Raw genomic sequence first — 17,556 nt, 5'->3', positions numbered from 1 at the left:
CGGGAAGACAGAGGGGGGGGGGTTGAATCGGAAAACCGGGGGGGGGGGGGGGAGAACAGGAAGAGGGGGTAAAAAAAGGAAGGGAGAGAAAAAATGGGAAGGGAAAAACGGGCAGAGGGCGGGAAAAAAAAACGGGAAGACGTTGGGGAAAAAATACGGGAAGGGGGGAGGGTGTCGGAAAACCGGGAAGAGGGGTGTCGGAAAACCGGGAAGAGGGGAGGGTGTCGGAAAACCGGGAAGGGGGGGGGAGGTGTTGGAAAACTGGGAAAAGGGGGTCGGAAAACTGGGAAGATGGCAAAAAAACGGGAAGGGGGGGGAACAGGAAGAGGGGGTAAAAACAGGAAAGGGGAGGAAAACGGGGAAGGGAAAAACGGGAAGAGGGCAGGAAAAACGGGAAGGAAGGGGGGGGGGTCAGAAAACCGAGAACAGGGGGTGGTGGTGGGGGTGGGGCGGAAAACCGGGAACAGTGGGTGGGGGGGGGGGGCGGAAAACCGGAAAGAGGGGGTGTCGGAAAAACTGGAAAGAGGGGTCGAAAAACCTGGAAAGAGGGGGGGGAGGTGTCGGAAAACCTGGAAGGAGGGGGTGGAGAAAACCGGTGGTCAGAAAACCGGGAAGAGGGTAGCAAAAAAAAACGGGAAGAGGTTGGTAAAAAAAAATGGGAAGGGGGACGAAAAATGGGAAGGAGGCGGGGAAAAAATGGGAAGGGGGCGAAAAAACCCGGAAGAGGGGGGGGGGGGTAAAAACAGGAAGGGGGGAAGGAACTGGAAAGGGAGGGGGGATAAAATGAGAAGAGAGGAGGAGGAAAAAAAAACAGAGAAAGGGAAAAAGGGAAGACAGAAAAAAGCAAGAGAGGGAGGGAGAGAAAAGAATTTCTGGTGGGCTCATTTCTCACGTGTAATTCTAAATTTAAAATGAAATGTGTGCTCAGCCTCAAGTTTAGAAGCTGGCCTTTGCCTTTTTGGTCATCTGATTGAAAGAGCATATATTTTTTTCACAGAAAAAATGCCATGTACTGAGAAAAATATACAAAGTAACTACCCACCTCCTGACCCAAGCAGCACCCGTATTCTTCAGAGACACGCTTTGCACAGACATTGCAGCCACTCTTCTGGGCTGAGTGCATCCAATTTTACCCCTCGTCGTGTAACCAGCTTCAGCCAGATATTGGGTAATTTGGGTGGTCTTTCCTGAACCGGTTTCACCGATGACAATCAAAATCTGATTGTCGTGAACAGCCTTGTGGGGAAAAATATAAACATTTGTCAGTATAGCATTGTTGCAGGGATGATTTCCTGGTCAGGACATAGAGGACATCTCTGTATCTGGGAATAGGAGCTGTTCTGCAGCACCGGCACAGTGAATGGAGCTGTGCTGGTCAAATCTGTTCAAAGGGCTTACATCCGACGGCCAAAATAGCCGCTTACTAGTGGGGGTGTGAGATGTTGGACCCCCTGATCGGATACTGATGATCCCTGGGATAGGTCGGCAGTATGTCATGACCAGGAAACCCGTCTGATGCGGATCTTTACGACGGGAGCATCTTAGTATTAGAATAAAAACGGTTGTGGCTTTCAATGTGCATGAATTGCATTTGCCGGTTTTCCCTTTAAGGTCATATGATCAAAACCGATTTTTCAGCAGGGATTGTTGCTGGTAATGAAGCTCTATGTACTATGGGGGAGGGGCGGACATCCAGCCTTTGCCAAACACATAGGAAATACCCATATCATTAGTGTTTTCCTATACTTGTATAACCTCAAGTCATTACAGCAACCTCTAGCCTGCCCCTCAGGATCGTTGTTACAGTATGTGTACCGAAGATCCGAATTTTTTTTCTCATGGGTATTTTACTCATTTGTACTTTATAGTCATTTTTTCTATCTGTAGCTGGAATATAAATCAGCCCTCTAAGCACAGGCTCCGCTTGAAGTCAGAGCACAGGCACCGCAGCCAATCTGAGGGGGCAGAGCTGCAGGGGGAGGGACCAATCGGCATCATGAACCAATGAAGAAACAGGGGCGTGTGCTACCCTAGACCACTGTAGGCACTGCAGCTAAATTGTAGTCACTGATCACAGCTTTGCCTCAATGGGGCTCAACTAAAATGCTATCAAAAAGCAACAGCTCAAGAAAATAATCCAGCAAGTGAGCATCACCGCACACTAAATCCACTTTGAGCTTCTGAATGTTTGTTTTTTTAAGAATATCCAGTAGTGGACAAACCTAACACTTGCTTAAAGAGATTGTCCACTACTTAAACATTGATGACCTAAGCTTAGGATAAATCATCAATGTCTGATCAGCTGGGGTCGGACCCCCGCCGACCAGCTATTTCTGGTGCCGGTGGCAGCAGCAGTAAATGCTCAGTTCTGGAGCTGCTCACTCTTCTGATAGTGGCCGTGTATTGCACATTTGCCTCCTACTGATTTGAATTGGAGGTGGATGTGTAGTACACGGCAGTGGCCACTTTCAGAAGACTGAGAAGCTGAGGGAACTGAGAATTTCCTGCTGTCGCTGCCACCGACAACAGCTCATTGGCGAGGGTGCGGGGTGTGGAACCCCGGTTGATCAGACACCGATGACCTATCCTAAGGGGTACTTTGCACGATGCGACATTGCTAGCGATCTCGTTAGCAATGTGAAATGCTAGATCGCAAGTGCGATCTTTCGAGATCGCACATAGGTCATTTTACGCATGTGCGATCTCGAAAGAACGCACTTGCGATCTAGCATTTCACATCGCTAACGAGATCGCTAGCGATGTCGCAGCGTGCAAAGTACCCCTAAGGATAGCCCATCAATGTTAAATTAGTGAGAAACCTCTTTAATCAACTCAGGACCCTAATTAAAACAAAACCTTGCCGCAGTGCCAATCCAGTGATGTCAATGTTACTAGAGAGTGGCCTGACTTCTTGTGTCACCAGCAGGTTGTAGCTAATGAGCAGTTACTAGTCAGCTGCAGCCTGTGCGATTTCATCAGGGTGGACATCTGCCAAAAAGCAGCCATTAATTCGTTGCAGCTGACACATGACACAAGTCAAACCACCCTCTGTAAACAGCGGCGCTGACATCTCTGCAACAGCGTCAATGCAGGAAGAGTTTACATGATTTCTTTATCTTAATTAGGGTTCTGATGTAATTAAGCAGGGGTTGTCTGGGAGTGGACAGCCCTTTAAATCCATACGTCAAGTTTAAATCATTACCTGCACCAGCTGCTCCTTCAGCTTGTAGATAGGTAAACTCTCCCTCTGTTCTATGATTGACATCTGTGTCTTCTTGCCATAAGAGGCCTTATTACCTCCAAAAGCATGCTTTTTCCACTCCGGAATATCATTAGGCATCATCCCTATCCCTCTCATGTTAGCAGCAATTTGTCGGCCATCAGCTATAAAATAGAATGGTCAATGTATTAAAAAGTGGACAGTATCTAGAGAGAATGTAATGGACAAAGAAGGGAATTTTGTTACTTACCGTAAATTCCTTTTCTTCTAGCTCCTATTGGGAGACCCAGACGATTGGTGTATAGCACTGCCTCCGGAGGCCACACAAAGCAATTACACTAAAAAGTGTAAGGCCCCTCCCCTTCTGGCTATACACCCCCAGTGGGATCACTGGCTCACCAGTTTTAGTGCAAAAGCAAGAAGGAGGAAAGCCAATAACTGGTTTAAACAAATTCACTCCGAAGTAACGTCTGAGAACTGAAAACCATTCAACATGAACAACATGTGTACCCGAAAAACAACCAACAATCCCGAAGGACAACAGGGCGGGTGCTGGGTCTCCCAATAGGAGCTAGAAGAAAAGGAATTTACGGTAAGTAACAAAATTCCCTTCTTCTTCGGCGCTCAATTGGGAGACCCAGACGGTTGGGACGTCCAAAAGCTGTCCCTGGGTGGGTAAAGAAATACCTCATGTTAGAGCTGCAAAGACAGCCCTCCCCTACGGGGAGGCAACTGCCCGCCTGCAGGACTCTTCTACCTAGGCTGGCGTCCGCCGAAGCATAGGTATGCACCTGATAATGTTTGGTGAAAGTGTGCAGACTCGACCAGGTAGCTGCCTGGCACACCTGTTGAGCCGTAGCCTGGTGTCGTAATGCCCAGGACGCACCCACGGCTCTGGTAGAATGGGCCTTCAGCCCTGATGGAACCGGAAGCCCAGCAGAACGGTAGGCTTCAAGAATTGGTTCTTTGATCCATCGAGCCAGGGTGGCCTTGGAAGCCTGCGACCCTTTGCGCTTACCAGCGACAAGGACAAAGAGTGCATCCGAACGGCGCAGGGGCGCCGTGCGGGAAATGTAGATTCTGAGTGCTCTCACCAGATCTAACAAATGTAAATCCTTCTCATAGCGATGAACTGCATGAGGACAAAACGAAGGCAAAGAGATATCCTGATTAAGATGAAAAGAGGATACCACCTTCGGGAGAAACTCCTGAATGGGTCGCAGCACTACCTTGTCCTGGTGGAAGACCAGGAAGGGAGCCTTGGATGACAGCGCTGCTAGCTCAGACACCCTCCGAAGAGATGTGATCGCTACCAGAAAAGCCACTTTCTGTGATAGTCTAGAAAGTGAAACCTCCCTCAGAGGCTCGAAGGGCGGCTTCTGGAGGGCAACCAGTACCCTGTTCAGATCCCATGGATCTAACGGCCGCTTGTACGGGGGTACGATATGACAAACCCCCTGCAGGAACGTGCGTACCTTTGAAAGTCGTGCTAGACGCTTCTGAAAAAAGACGGATAGCGCCGAGACTTGCCCTTTAAGGGAGCCGAGCGATAAACCTTTTTCTAACCCAGATTGCAGGAAAGAAAGAAATGTAGGCAATGCAAATGGCCAGGGAGACACTCCCTGAGCAGAGCACCAGGATAAGAATATCCTCCACGTTCTGTGGTAGATCTTAGCGGACGTGGGCTTCCTAGCCTGTCTCATGGTGGCAACGACCCCTTGGGATAATCCTGAAGACGCTAGGATCCAGGACTCAATGGCCACACAGTCAGGTTCAGGGCCGCAGAATTCCGATGGAAAAACGGCCCTTGGGACAGCAAGTCTGGTCGGTCTGGTAGTGCCCACGGTTGGCCGACCGTGAGATGCCACAGATCCGGATACCACGCCCTCCTTGGCCAGTCTGGGGCGACTAGTATGACGCGGCTGCAGTCGGATCTGATCTTGCGTAGCACCCTGGGCAAGAGTGCCAGAGGTGGAAACACATAAGGGAGCCGGAACTGCGATCAATCTTGCACTAAGGCGTCTGCCGCCAGAGCTCTGTGATCGCGAGACCGTGCCATGAAGGTTGGGACCTTGTTGTTGTGCCGGGACGCCATTAAGTCGACGTCCGGCCTTCCCCAGCGGCGACAGATTTCCTGAAACACGTCCGGGTGAAGGGACCATTCCCCTGCGTCCATGCCCTGGCGACTGAGGAAGTCTGCTTCCCAGTTTTCTACGCCGGGGATGTGAACTGCGGATATGGTGGAGGCCGTGGCTTCCACCCACATCAGAATCCGCCGGACTTCCTGGAAGGCTTGCCGACTGCGTGTCCCCCCTTGGTGGTTGATGTATGCCACCGCTGTGGAGTTGTCCGACTGAATTCGGATCTGCCTTCCTTCCAGCCACTGCTGGAAGGCTAGTAGGGCAAGATACACTGCTCTGATTTCCAGAACATTGATCTGAAGGGTGGACTCCTGCTGGGTCCACGTACCCTGAGCCCTGTGGTGGAGAAAAACTGCTCCCCACCCTGACAGACTCGCGTCTGTCGTGACCACCGCCCAGGATGGTGGTAGGAAGGATCTTCCCTGTGATAATGAGGTGGGAAGAAGCCACCACTGCAGAGAGTCCTTGGCCGTCTGGGAAAGGGAGACTTTCCTGTCCAGGGATGTTGACTTCCCGTCCCATTGGCGGAGAATGTCCCATTGAAGTGGGCGCAGATGAAACTGCGCAAACGGAACCGCCTCCATTGCCGCCACCATCTTCCTGAGGAAGTGCATGAGGCGTCTTAAGGAGTGCGACTGACTTTGAAGGAGAGCCTGCACCCCAGTCTGTAGTGACCGCTGCTTGTCCAGCGGAAGTTTCACTATCGCTGAGAGAGTATGAAACTCCATGCCAAGATACGTCAGTGATTGGGTCGGTAACAGATTTGACTTTGAGAAGTTGATGATCCACCCGAACGTCTGGAGAGTCTCCAGTGCAACGTTCAGGCTGAGTTGGCATGCCTCTTGAGAGGGTGCCTTGACAAGTAGATCGTCCAAGTAAGGGATCACAGAGTGTCCCTGAGAGTGCAAGACTGCTACCACTGCCGCCATGACCTTGGTGAACACCCGTGGGGCTGTCGCCAGACCAAATGGCAGAGCTACGAACTGAAGATGGTCGTCTCCTATCACGAAGCGTAGAAAGCGTTGGTGCTCTGTAGCAATCGGCACGTGGAGATAAGCATCTTTGATGTCTATTGATGCTAGGAAATCTCCTTGAGCCATTGAGGCAATGACTGAGCGGAGGGATTCCATCCGGAACCGCCTGGCGTTCACATGCTTGTTGAGCAGTTTTAGGTCCAGAACAGGACGGAATGAGCCGTCCTTTTTTGGCACCACAAAGAGATTGGAGTAAAAACCTTGTCCTTGTTCCCGAAGAGGAACAGGGACCACCACTCCTTCTGCTCTTAGAGAATGCACCGCCTGCAGAAGGGCATCTGCTCGGTCGGGATGTGGGGAAGTTCTGAAGAACCGAGGCGGAGGACGAGAACTGAACTCTATCCTGTACCCGTGAGACAAAATGTCTGTTACCCACCGGTCTTTGACCTGTGGCAGCCAAATGTCGCAAAAGCGGGAGAGCCTGCCACCGACCGAGGATGCGGAGGGAGGCGGCCGAAAGTCATGAGGCAGCCGCCTTAGAAGCGGTACCTCCGGTTGCTTTCTTGGGGCGTGAGTGAGTCCGCCAGGAATCAGAGCTCCTTTGCTCTTTCTGAGTCCCTTTGGACGAGGAGAATTGGGGCTTGCCCGAGCCTCGAAAGGACCGAAACCTTGACTGCCACTTCCTCTGTGGAGGTTTGCTTGATCTGGGCTGGGGTAAGGAAGAGTCCTTACCTTTGGACTGTTTAATGATTTCCGCCAATTGCTCACCAAACAGTCTGTCTCCAGATAATGGCAAGCTGGTTAAACATTTTTTAGAAGCAGAATCTGCTTTCCATTCTTTTAACCACAAGGCTCTGCGCAAAACTACAGAGTTGGCGGATGCCATTGAGGTACGGCTCGTAGAGTCTAGTACCGCATTGATAGCGTAGGTCGCAAACGCAGTCATTTGCGTAGTTAAGGACGCCACTTGCGGCACTGCTGGACTTAAGAAAGAGTCCACCTGTGCCAGACCAGCTGAAATAGCTTGGAGCGCCCACACGGCCGCGAATGCTGGAGCAAACGACGCGCCAATAGCTTCATAGACAGATTTCAACCAAAGGTCCATCTGTCTGTCATTGGCATCTTTAAGTGAAGCCCCATCCTCCACTGCAACTATGGATCTAGCTGCAAGCCTGGATATTGGAGGGTCCACTTTTGGACACTGGGTCCAGCGTTTGACCACGTCAGGGGGAAAGGGATAACGTGTATCCTTCATACGTTTGGAAAAACGCTTGTCCGGATAAGCATGGTGTTTCTGGATTGATTCCCTGAAGTCCGAGTGGTCCAGAAAAGTACTCAATTTTCGCTTGGGATACAGGAAATGGAATTTCTCCTGCTGGGCAGCTGCCTCCTCTGCTGAAGGGGCTGGTGGAGAAATATCAAACAGCCTATTGATGGCCGCTATAAGGTCATTTACCATGGCGTCACCATCTGGCGTATCCAAATTGAGTGCGGTGTCAGGACCAGACTCCTGATCACCCACCTCTGTCTCATCATATAGAGACCCTTCTCGCTGAGACCCTGACCCGCGTGATGACGTGGAGGATCTCTCCCAGCGAGCTCGCTTAGGCGGCCTGGGACTGTCATCAGAGTCAGAGCCCTCAGCCTGTGATGCCTGGGACCCCCTTGAAGTACGGATTAGTTCCAACTGAGGGGGACCTGGGAACATAGCCACAGCAGTGTCCATGGTCTGAGCAACTGGCCTGGACTGCAAGGTCTCCAGGATTTTTGTCATAGTCACAGACATTTTATCAGCAAAGACTGCAAATTCTGTCCCCGTCACCGGGGCAGGGTTCACAGGCGTCTCTGCCTGGGCTACCACCACCATATGCTCTGGCTGACGAAGTGCCACTGGGACTGAACATTGCACACAATGAGAGTCGTTGGAGCCTGCTGGTAGATTAGCCCCACATGCTGTACAAGCAGTGTATACAGCCCGTGCCTTGGCACCCTTGCGTTTTGTGGATGACATGTTGCTGTCTCCTCAGAGCAATATAGGGGTATACAGCCAAGAAGCGACCGTACAGTGCAGTATATATATATATATATATATATATCTGGTACAGGAAAAAGTACACCAATACACACTGTGGCACTAGTGGGGCCAGCACTAATGTGCTGCTTACCGCCCGCTAAACGCGGGTGTGTGGTCGCCAGAAATCCCTAGTCTGGGTCTCCCAGAGCCTGTGTCCGTCCTCCAGCCAGACTGCATGCAGGAATGGCTGCCGGCGTCCTGTGGAGAGGGGCGGGCCCTGGGCGTGCTCAGACCAAAAGCGGGAAACCTGCGTCCCACTGTGCCTAGTGAGAGGGCTGGAGCATGTAAATAAGGCTCCAGCCCTCGGCGCTGACGATTGCACAGCGTCTGTCCCATTCCCTGAGTGACAGGGAGGGGGCGGGAACGAAGCGGAGCTAGGCTGCAAAAGCCGGGGACTAAATTTATAAGCGCCGCCGCCGTAAAAGCGCGGTCGGCGCTAAGTCCCCGGCGCACTACAAGTCCCAGCCGCTCCGCCGCTCCGAGAGTGGCCGGCGCGGTAGTTCCCAGCACATGAATCCACACAGCTAAGCTGCTGAGACTCAAACCCCAGCGTGCAGCGCTACTGTCCCCGGCGCACTAACACACCCAGCAAGTCTGGCGTGTGCGTGCCTGTCTGTACGGGGACACAGAGTACCTGAAAGTTGCAGGGCCTTGTCCCTGAACGGTACCCAGCTCCGTATCCAGCAGGTTCAATGGGTCTGTGGACGGAGCCCGGCCTCAGGGCTTGGAGGCTGGTAAGATCCCACTTCCTCAGAGCCCCTCAGGGGGATGGGGAAGGAAAACAGCATGTGGGCTCCAGCCTCTGTACCCGCAATGGGTACCTCAACCTTACAAACCACAAGTGGGGTGAGAAGGGAGCATGCTGGGGGCCCTAGTATGGGCCCTCTTTTCTTCCATCCGACATAGTCAGCAGCTACTGCTGACTAAACAGTGGAGCTATGCGTGGATGTCTGACCTCCTTCGCACAAAGCAGAAAACTGGTGAGCCAGTGATCCCACTGGGGGTGTATAGCCAGAAGGGGAGGGGCCTTACACTTTTTAGTGTAATTGCTTTGTGTGGCCTCCGGAGGCAGTGCTATACACCAATCGTCTGGGTCTCCCAATGGAGCGCCGAAGAAAAATGTTACACTATAGATGCAAAGTTGACACACCCACTGAAGAAGCAAGGCGAAACGCGCGTCAGGGTTTGAGGAAGTGGAACTTGAGGATCACCTTTCAGCCATCAGCATCCATTACCTACAGGTAATCACTGAGAACTAGTATGCCTTAGAAGTTTCTCTGGTCCAAATTGTCCAGTATGGGGATTATCTCACACTGAAACTTCATTTATCTTTTTTTTAATGATTTTGCTAGATGGCCGCTAAGCATATCAGTGTTATGTACACTCCTTTCACTCACATCATTGCTTCAGGTTTTACTTATGAGGGTAATGCTATACTGATTGATATTTGTATGCATAGCTCCCCTAAAGGCCCACGTCTATCATGGTGAAGCACTTTGCTAATTTTAATGTTTTTCAACGCATGAATGAAAGATTTATAATTTTACCATTTATTTCTCGGTCACCTCTGTCATCCCTTTCTAACTTGGATGGGGCAAATATAACTCTAGCCTAGCAAGTTATAGGATGGCATACCCTCGCCAATCCATTCCCCAACGTACTTTTCAAATTGCCCTTTAATGATCACGTTCTCTGTTTCTAGAAATGAACATCACCATAAAATGCACAGAAGTTAGTACAAACCATCAGGCAAAGGATCCACCCAGTGTTTGTTCAAGCCCATGGGGATGGAGTCCATTTCTGCCTCCCGCTGCGCTTGCTTCAATTCTCTTCTCTCCTTGGCCAAGGCGCTCTGCATCATGGCCGCTTGGGACAGGGAACCATCAGGATTCTATAAAGAGACAATTTTTGTAATAATTTTGTAAAACAAACTGGTATATAATGGTTGGAACCACTGATTTTGTTTCTCACCAGTGGTTAAAATAAGACTTCATACCTTAACGATTTTAATTGGGCTCATGTCCATGCTCTGCTTCGTGTGCCCTCTAAGGAATGGAGGTTCCTCTTCTACAAGCTCAATTTCCAAGTCTTCATCTGTTCCATAAAAAAAAAAAAAAAAAAAAAGAAGTTTGACACTGTCCATAAGTGTACACTCAGATTTTGCAAAACAAAGGAAGAAACAATATATTGCCCTATCCTACAGAATACAGGAGCAGCATGACAGCGTCACAATATCTAAGGCTAAGTTCACATTTCCGCTAAAATCTATCAGTCACAATCCGCTGCTCTTGTAAACAGCGGAATCCGTTTAGCGGATTCCGCTGCTCCCATAGACTTGTATGAGCAGCGGATTGTGACTGATGATGTTGCGTTGCACCCTCCGCCCGACTGATCAGTCGTGGAACGACTGACCGCCGGGCGGGGGGAACGCAGCATGTAACGTTTTTTGAGCAGCGAGATCCGTCGGATTTCGCTGCGCATGCTCTCTGGCTCCCTGCACACGTCACCAGCTTTGGTTGGTTACCCGATATTTACCCTGGTTACGGTGAAAGGAGCCAGCGCTAAGCGGTGTAGGCCCGTAACCAAGGTAAATATCGGGTAACCAAGGTAAACATCGGGTGCTTTGCTGTTACCCGATATTTAGGCTGGTTACGTGTGCAGGGAGGCCGACACTTCCCCGCTCGGCCCCGCCCGCACTCCGCACATGTATGCACGCACACACACACACACACACACACACACACACACACACACACACACACACACCTGTCCCCAGCCATGCAGACAAGCACTGCCACTGACACCCTCGTCTGGCCCCGCCCCCTGCTCGGCTCCGCCCCCTCCCGCACTTTGCATGTGCACACACACACATACATACATACATACATACATACATGCACATACACACACTCACTCACTCACAGATACACTCACCTGTCCCCAGCCATGCAGACCGCAGCACTTCCACTGACATCCTCAGCGCCTGGCCCCGCCCCCCGCTCGGCTCTGCCTCCGAACTCCGCCCCCCGCACACAACGGAATCCGACAAAGAATTCTGATCTTTGTCATCCGTTGTACAGCGTTGAACAGCGCATCAGTCACATGCGTCAAGCGACGCATGTGACTGATACAAATCAACGGAAATGTGAACTTAGCCTTATAAGGAAGAAAGAGCAAGGTACAGAGCTAAAAACAGGTCACAAACCTTCTTCATCATCAACCTTGGGCAGGATGCCAGTTTCTTCATCAAAATCAGGAAATTCTTCTTTAGAAAGGACATTGGCAGCAATCATCTGTGAACAACACATGGAAAAGAGGTGAATGTTTGCTTGTTAACTCCGTCTCGATGTGACTATTTACCATTCTTGAGTGTTCATTTGTTTGAAATTTTTTAGGCCACGTATGAGGGCATGTTTTTTGTGGGAAACGTTTTTCTTTCGAATGACACCATTAATTTTATCATATGATGTAATGGTAAGCAGGAAATAAATTTCAAGTGCAGCAAAACTGCGTAAAAAGAAGGATTTTTGTGTACTCACCGTAAAGAAGGGAATTTTGTTACTTACCGTAAATTCCTTTTCTTCTAGCTCCTATTGGGAGACCCAGACGATTGGGTGTATAGCACTGCCTCCGGAGGCCACACAAAGCATTACACTAAAAAGTGTAAGGCCCCTCCCCTTCTGGCTATACACCCCCAGTGGGACCACTGGCTCACCAGTTTTAGTGCAAAAGCAAGAAGGAGGAAAGCCAATAACTGGTTTAAACAAATTCACTCCGAAGTAACGTCGGAGAACTGAAAACCGTTTAACATGAACAACATGTGTACCCGAAAAACAACCAAAAATCCCGAAGGACAACAGGGCGGGTGCTGGGTCTCCCAATAGGAGCTAGAAGAAAAGGAATTTACGGTAAGTAACAAAATTCCCTTCTTCTTCGGCGCTCCATTGGGAGACCCAGACGATTGGGACGTCCAAAAGCTGTCCCTGGGTGGGTAAAGAAATACCTCATGTTAGAGCTGCAAAGACAGCCCTCCCCTACGGGGAGGCAACTGCCGCCTGCAGGACTCTTCTACCTAGGCTGGCATCCGCCGAAGCATAGGTATGCACCTGATAATGTTTGGTGAAAGTGTGCAGACTCGACCAGGTAGCTGCCTGGCACACCTGTTGAGCCGTAGCCTGGTGTCGTAATGCCCAGGACGCACCCACGGCTCTGGCAGAATGGGCCTTCAGCCCTGATGGAACCGGAAGCCCAGCAGAACGGTAGGCTTCAAGAATTGGTTCTTTGATCCATCGAGCCAGGGTGGCTTTTGAAGCCTGCGACCCTTTGCGCTTACCAGCGACAAGGACAAAGAGTGCATCCGAGCGGCGCAGGGGCGCCGTGCGGGAAATGTAGATTCTGAGTGCTCTCACCAGATCCAACAAATGTAGATCCTTTTCATACCGATGAACTGCATGCGGATAAAAGGAAGGCAAGGAGATATCCTGATTAAGGTGAAAAGAGGATACCACCTTAGGGAGAAACTCCTGAATGGGGCGCAGCACTACCTTGTCCTGGTGGAACACCAGGAAGGGAGCTTTGGATGACAGCGCTGCTAGTTCAGACACTCTCCGAAGAGACGTGACCGCTACCAGAAATGCCACTTTCTGTGAGAGTCGAGAAAGTGACACATCCCTCAGGGGCTCGAAAGGCGGCTTCTGGAGAGCAACAAGGACCTTGTTTAGATCCCACGGATCTAACGGCCTCCTGTACGGAGGTACGATATGACACACCCCCTGCAGGAACGTGCGCACCTTAGACAGTCGCGCTAGACGCTTCTGAAAAAACACGGATAGTGCCGAGACTTGCCCTTTAAGGGAGCCGAGCGACAAGCCCTTTTCCAACCCAGATTGCAGGAAGGAAAGAAAGACAGGTAACGTGAATGGCCAGGGGGATACTCCTTGTGCAGAGCACCAGGATAAGAATATCTTCCACGTTCTGTGGTAGATCTTAGCAGACGTGGGCTTCCTAGCCTGTCTCATGGTGGCAACGACCCCTTGGGATAATCCTGAAGACGCTAAGATCCAGGACTCAATGGCCACACAGTCAGGTTCAGGGCCGCAGAATTCCGATGGAAAAACGGCCCTTGGGACAGTAAGTCTGGTCGGTCTGGTAGTGCCCACGGTTGGCCGACCGTGAGATGCCACAGATCCGGGTACCACGACCTCCTCGGCCAGTCTGGGGCGACGAGTATGACGCGGCCGCAATCGGATCTGATCTTGCGTAACACTCTGGGCAAGAGTGCCAGAGGTGGAAACACATAAGGGAGCCGGAACTGCGACCAATCTTGCACTAAGGCGTCTGCCGCCAGAGCTCTTTGATCGCGAGACCGCGCTATGAAGGTCGGGACCTTGTTGTTGTGCCGAGACGCCATTAGGTCGACGTCCGGCACCCCCCAGCGGCGGCAGATTTCCTGAAACACGTCCGGGTGAAGGGACCATTCCCCTGCGTCCATGCCCTGGCGACTGAGGAAGTCTGCTTCCCAGTTTTCTACGCCCGGGATGTGAACTGCGGATATGGTGGATGCTCTTTCCTCCACCCACATCAGAATCCGCCTGACTTCCTGGAAGGCTTGCCGACTGCGTGTCCCTCCTTGGTGGTTGATGTATGCCACCGCTGTGGAGTTGTCCGACTGAATTCGGATCTGCTTTCCTTCCAGCCACTGCTGGAAGGCTAATAGGGCAAGATACACTGCCCTGATTTCCAGAACATTGATCTGAAGGGTGGACTCCTGCTGAGTCCACGTCCCTTGAGCCCTGTGGTGGAGAAAAACTGCTCCCCACCCTGACAGACTCGCGTCTGTCGTGACCACTGCCCAGGATGGGGGCAGGAATGATCTTCCCTGTGATAATGAGGTGGGAAGAAGCCACCATTGCAGAGAGTCCTTGGTCATCTGAGAAAGGGAGACTGTCCTGTCTAGGGAAGTTGTCTTCCCGTCCCACTGGCGGAGAATGTCCCATTGAAGTGGACGCAGATGAAACTGCGCGAACGGGACTGCCTCCATTGCTGCCACCATCTTCCCTAGGAAGTGCATGAGGCGCCTTAAGGGGTGCGACTGACCCTGAAGGAGAGACTGCACCCCTGTCTGTAGTGACCGCTGCTTGTCCAGCGGAAGCTTCACTATCGCTGAGAGAGTATGAAACTCCATGCCAAGATACGTTAGTGATTGAGTCGGTGCCAGGTTTGACTTTGAAAAGTTGATGATCCACCCGAAAGTCTGGAGAGTCTCCAGCGCAACATTCAGGCTGTGTTGGCATGCCTCTTGAGAGGGTGCTTTGACAAGTAGATCGTCTAAGTAAGGAATCACCGAATGTCCCTGAGAATGCAAGACTGCTACCACTGCCGCCATGACCTTGGTGAAAACCCGTGGGGCTGTCGCCAGACCAAATGGCAGAGCTACGAACTGAAGATGGTCGTCTCCTATCACGAAACGTAAAAAACGTTGGTGCTCTGTAGCAATCGGCACGTGGAGATAAGCATCTTTGATGTCTATTGATGCAAGGAAATCTCCTTGAGACATTGAGGCAATGACGGAGCGGAGGGATTCCATCCGGAACCGCCTGGCGTTCACATGCTTGTTGAGCAGCTTTAGGTCCAGAACAGGACGGAACGAGCCGTCCTTTTTTGGAACCACGAAGAGATTGGAGTAAAAACCTTGTCCTTGTTCCTGCAGAGGAACAGGGATCACCACTCCTTCTGCTCTTAGTGAGCACACCGCCTGCAGAAGGGCATTTGCTCGGTCGGGATGTGGGGAGGTTCTGAAGAACCGAGGCGGAGGATGAGAACTGAATTCTATCCTGTACCCGTGAGACAAAATGTCTGCTACCCACCGGTCTTTGACCTGTGGCAGCCAAATGTCGCAAAAGCGGGAGAGCCTGCCACCGACCGAGGATGCGGAGGGATGAGGCCGAAAGTCATGAGGCAGCCGCCTTGGAAGCGGTTCCTCCGGTTGCTTTCTTGGGGCGTGAATGAGCCCGCCAGGAATCTGAGCTCCTTTGCTCCTTCTGAGTCCCTTTGGACGAGGAGAATTGGGTCTTGCTGGAGCCTCGAAAGGACCGAAACCTCGACTGCCACTTCCTCTGTTGAGGTTTGCTCGATCTGGGCTGGGGTAAGGAGGAGTCCTTACCCTTGGACTGTTTAATGATCTCAGCCAATTGCTCACCAAACAGTCTGTCTCCAGATAGTGGCAAGCTGGTTAAACATTTCTTGGGAGCAGAATCTGCTTTCCATTCCTTTAACCACAAGGCTCTGCACAAAACGACAGAGTTGGCAGACGCCATTGAGGTACGGCTCGTAGAGTCTAGGACAGCGTTGATAGCGTAAGTCGCAAACGCAGACATTTGCGAGGTTAGGGACGCTACTCGCGGCACTGCTGGACGTATGATAGAGTCCACCTGTGCCAGGCCAGCTGAAATAGCTTGGAGTGCCCACACGGCCGCGAATGCTGGAGCAAACGACGCGCCGATAGCTTCATAGACAGACTTTAACCAAAGGTCCATCTGTCTGTCATTGGCATCTTTAAGTGAAGCCCCATCTTCCACTGCAACTATGGATCTAGCCGCAAGCCTGGAGATTGGGGGGTCCACCTTTGGACACTGGGACCAGCGTTTGACCACGTCAGGGGGAAAGGGATAACGTGTATCCTTAAGACGTTTGGAGAAAAGCTTATCTGGATAAGCATGATGTTTCTGGACTGATTCTCTGAAGTCAGAGTGGTCCAGGAAAGTACTCAATTTACGCTTAGGATACCGGAAATGGAACTTCTCCTGCTGTGCAGCTGCCTCCTCTGCTGAAGGGGCTGGGGGAGAAATATCCAACAGTCTATTGATGGCCGCTATAAGGTCATTTACCATAGCGTCACCATCAGGGGTATCTAGATTGAGAGCGGTGTCAGGATTAGATTCCTGATCACCCACCTCTGTCTCCTCATACAGAGCCTCGTCTCGCTGAGACCCTGACCAGTGTGATGACGGCGAGGGTCTTTCCCAGCGAGCCCGCTTAGGCTGCCTGGGACTGTCATCCGAGTCAGAGTCTTCAGCCTGTGATGCCTGGGACCCCCTTGAAGTACGGATTAGTTCCAACTGAGGGGGACCGGGGAGCATAGACACAGCAGTGTCCATGGTCTGAGAAACTGGCCTGGACTGCAAGGTTTCCAGGATTTTTGTCATAGTCACAGACATCTTATCAGCAAAAACTGCAAATTCTGTCCCCGTCACCGGGGCAGGGTTCACAGGCGTCTCTGCCTGGGCCACTACTACCATAGACTCTGGCTGTCGAAGTGGCACAGGGATTGAACATTGCACACAATGGGGGTCATTGGAACCTGCCGGTAGATTAGCCCCACATGCGGCACAAGCAGTGCATACCGCCTGTGCCTTGGCACCCTTGCGTTTTGCGGATGACATGTTGTTGTCTCCTCAGAGCAATGTAGGGTATAAGCCAAGAAGCGACTGTACAGTGCAATATAAATATATATGGTACAGGGAAAAAATGCACCAAATAACACTGTGGCACTAGTGGGGCCAGCACTTATGTGCAGCTTACCGCCCGCATAAACGCGGGTGTGTGGTCGCCAGAGTCCCTTGTCTGAGTCCCCCAGAGCCTGTGTCCGTTCTCCAGCCAGACTGCATGCAGGAATGGCTGCCGGCGTCCTGTGGAGAGGGGCGGGCCCTGGGCGTGTTGAGACCAAGAGCGGGAAACTTGCGTCCCCACTGTGCCCAGTGAGAGGGCTGGAGCATGTAAATAAGGCTCCAGCCCTCGGCGCTGGCTATAGAACAGCGTCTCTCCCTTTCCCTGATTGATAGGGTGGGGGCGGGAACGAAGCAGAGCTAGGCCGCAAAAGCCGGGGACTAGATTTATGAGCGCAGCCGCCGTAAAAGCGCGGGCAGCGCGAGTCCCCGGCGCACTACAAGTCCCAGCGGTTCCGCCGCTCCCGGAGCGGCCGGCGCGGTAGTTCCCAAGACATAAAATCACTCAGCTAAGCTGCAGTGACTCTAACCCGAGCGCGCAGCGCTAGTGCCCCCGGCGCACTAGCACACCCAGCAAGCCTGGAGTGTGCGTGGCCTGTCTGTGCGGGGACACAGAGTACCTGAACGTTGCAGGGCCTTGTCC

At 51.8% G+C, this 17,556-nt stretch overlaps 1 protein-coding gene across 1 annotated transcript in view; it reads right to left on the bottom strand.

The window, feature by feature from the left end:
* DHX8 (DEAH-box helicase 8) overlaps window positions 1-17,556 on the bottom strand; it is a 133,036-nt gene that overhangs the window by 53,850 nt on the left and 61,630 nt on the right. Inside the window, 6 exon segments of the mRNA XM_075349955.1 lie at window positions 1,043-1,089; window positions 1,092-1,236; window positions 3,203-3,384; window positions 10,153-10,300; window positions 10,406-10,503; window positions 11,615-11,702. Of these exon segments, the coding sequence (XP_075206070.1) occupies window positions 1,043-1,089; window positions 1,092-1,236; window positions 3,203-3,384; window positions 10,153-10,300; window positions 10,406-10,503; window positions 11,615-11,702 (708 nt within the window).

Source organism: Anomaloglossus baeobatrachus, chromosome 5, assembly GCF_048569485.1.
Source record: "Anomaloglossus baeobatrachus isolate aAnoBae1 chromosome 5, aAnoBae1.hap1, whole genome shotgun sequence".
Classification (NCBI taxonomy): Eukaryota; Metazoa; Chordata; class Amphibia; order Anura; family Aromobatidae; genus Anomaloglossus; species Anomaloglossus baeobatrachus.
The sequence above is the reverse complement of the archived record's forward strand: the minus strand, read 5'-3'. Positions and strand labels throughout refer to the sequence as shown.